This window comes from Peromyscus eremicus, chromosome 16_21 (genome assembly GCF_949786415.1).
Source record: "Peromyscus eremicus chromosome 16_21, PerEre_H2_v1, whole genome shotgun sequence".
Lineage (NCBI taxonomy): Eukaryota > Metazoa > Chordata > Mammalia > Rodentia > Cricetidae > Peromyscus > Peromyscus eremicus.
In genome coordinates, this window is record NC_081432.1 from 748,596 (window position 1) to 751,265 (window position 2,670).

The 2,670-nt window shown below is 43.9% G+C and overlaps 1 protein-coding gene across 1 annotated transcript; it reads left to right on the forward strand.

The window, feature by feature from the left end:
* The first annotated feature begins 1,122 nt into the window (after window positions 1-1,122).
* Window positions 1,123-2,062, forward strand: LOC131926554 (olfactory receptor 2H1-like). Its single transcript, XM_059282067.1, is given in 2 exon segments — window positions 1,123-2,037; window positions 2,039-2,062. Coding segments are annotated over 2 exon segments (939 nt in total).
* Window positions 2,063-2,670: the final 608 nt, after the last annotated feature.

Here is a 2,670-nt window from a genome sequence, read left to right on the forward strand (position 1 = left end):
AACTACATGGGGTTTTTTGGTTGTTGTTTTATTTTGTGAGTCAGGGCCTCACTCAGTAGCCCAGGCTGTCTCAAACTCACAGGTCCTCCTACCAAAGCCAGACCGATGCCAGAATTGTATCTTCTCTCTTTTTCTTTCATTTTTAAAAATTATTTTTATTGTTTTTAATTATGTGTGTCTGTGTCTGTGTCTGTGTATGAGCATGCACACATGTGCACAGGTGACTGAGGAAGCCAGAGGAGTCAGATACCCTGGAACAGGAAGTCTGGTAGTTGTGAGTGGGCCAACATGAGTGGGGAACCCAACTCAAATTGTCTGTGAGAGTAGTTCATGCTCTTAACCATTTAGTCATCTCTCCAGCCCCACAATTCTATGTTCTTGAGGAATTATGTCATATAGTACCAGGTGACAATCATTGTAGATCTAACATGTTTTTCTTAAATTTTTCCACATACATATATTAGAAAGTTGAGATAAGGGTTTCTCACTTAAAGGGAAAATATTTGTTCCAATTTTATGAGCCATAAAGATTTTTTTATTTAATTTTAATTTTATTTTATGTGTATGGGTATTTTGCCTGAATGTATGTATGTATGTATGTATGTATGTATGTATGTATGTGTGTATGTATGTCTTCTGGTATAATCTTCTGCAAACATGCACTAAATAGAACACAAATGCTACAAGAAAGTAAGATAAGTCCTTGCTATTATTTATCATCAGATCATCAATCAGCCACACAATTCATTGTCATTCCTACCACACAGAAGAAACAACTTCAAAAGACCAATGTTCAGATCATAAAATATGCTTAGCAAATGTTTGTAGTGACAATGAAAATTCATTAGTGAATCCATGTTTTTAATTAGCCTCTTTTGCCCTTAACCAAACAATCAGAGGCTCCAGTATGAGGACCTACCTGTTCCTGGTTTCCTTGGGACCACTAGACATTTGACCAGAAGCAGTAGGAGAAGACCAGGAGCAGTAGGAGAACACAAGGAGCTGCTGGGTCAGGTGCCCAAGAAAGCAAGGGCAGAAATGTCCAAATAGCAGAACTTCATGACATATCAAATTGTGATGATGGGAGAGCAACTTCAGCTGGATTCATAGCAGAAACTGGCCATGGTCAACCACAGCTCCCCAGCAGGCTTCCTCCTGCTGGGCTTCTCTGAACACCCACACCTGGAAAAGATTCTCTTTGTGGTTGTCTTGTGTTCCTACCTCCTCACACTCATAGGAAACACACTCATCCTCCTGCTGTCCACACTGGACCCCAGGCTCCACTCTCCAATGTACTTCTTCCTCTCTAACCTCTCCTTCTTGGACCTCTGCTTCACCACAACCTGTGTGCCCCAGATGCTGGTCAACCTCTGGGGACCCAAAAAGACCATCAGCTTCCTGGGATGCTCTGTCCAGCTCTTCATCTTCCTGTCCTTGGGCACCACTGAGTGCATCCTCCTGACAGTGATGGCCTTTGACCGCTATGTGGCAGTCTGCCAGCCCCTGCACTATGCCACCATCATCCACCCCCGCCTGTGCTGGAAGCTGGCAGCTGTGGCCTGGATGATGGGGCTGCTCCAATCCATAATCCAGACACCTCCCACCCTCCGCCTGCCCTTCTGTCCTCATAGGCAGATAGATGACTTTCTATGTGAAGTCCCATCTCTAATTCGACTCTCCTGTGGGGACACTACTTTTAATGAGATTCAATTGGCTGTGTCCAGTGTCATCCTTGTGGTTGTACCTCTGAGCCTCATCCTTATCTCTTATAGTGCTATCGCCAGGGCAGTAATGAGGATAAACTCTGCTGAAGCATGGAAAAAGGCTTTTGGGACCTGCTCCTCCCACCTCATCGTGGTCACCCTCTTCTACAGCTCAGTCATTGCTGTCTATCTGCAGCCCAAAAATCCCTATGCCCAAGAGAGGGGCAAGTTCTTTGGTCTCTTCTATTCAGTGGGAACTCCCACACTCAACCCTCTCATTTATACCCTGAGGAACAAGGAGGTAAAAAGGGCATTCTGGAGGCTGTTGGGAAAATAATGGGGACTTCAAAAATACCTAGAAGAGAAATACTTATGGCAGGAGGATTGCTAGACCAGCTTGGTAGACACATTAAGATCTTTTGAACAAAACTGGGAAGAAATTGGTAATTGGAGCATGAATGACTGGCGTATACAACAGGAGAGATGTGAAGGCAGCAATGGGAACCTGAGTTATCTACTTATGAGTCTTGCTTCAACTCTAGTTCTGCTCCTGTTACATCAAGATGTACTGCTACTATACTATAGTGAAGGATGCTGTAACCATATGGTTTTCAGGTGGTTGACAGAACCCCACTAATGGTAAGCATTTATAGCCTTGCAGACATTAGATATCCCACAGCTGGGAGCCTTGTCTCTTACAGGGTTCAGTGAACAACAGCATGTCTGAAACATTTCCTAATGGATACTTTTCTTGCACCTGTAGGATAACCTTGACCAAGAACTCTAGAGGCCAAGAATTCCTTCCCACCATTGATACTTCAATACTCCAGAGTCTAGTGGGTGAGATGTGCAAAACAGCAATGCACTGGGACAACAGCCCTTTCCTGCTTTGTGTTCTAGTCAGTCATTAGTAAGTGGTTCTGTGAAGAATGCTCATCACTGAAATTTGCTTCCCCTATGAACAAAG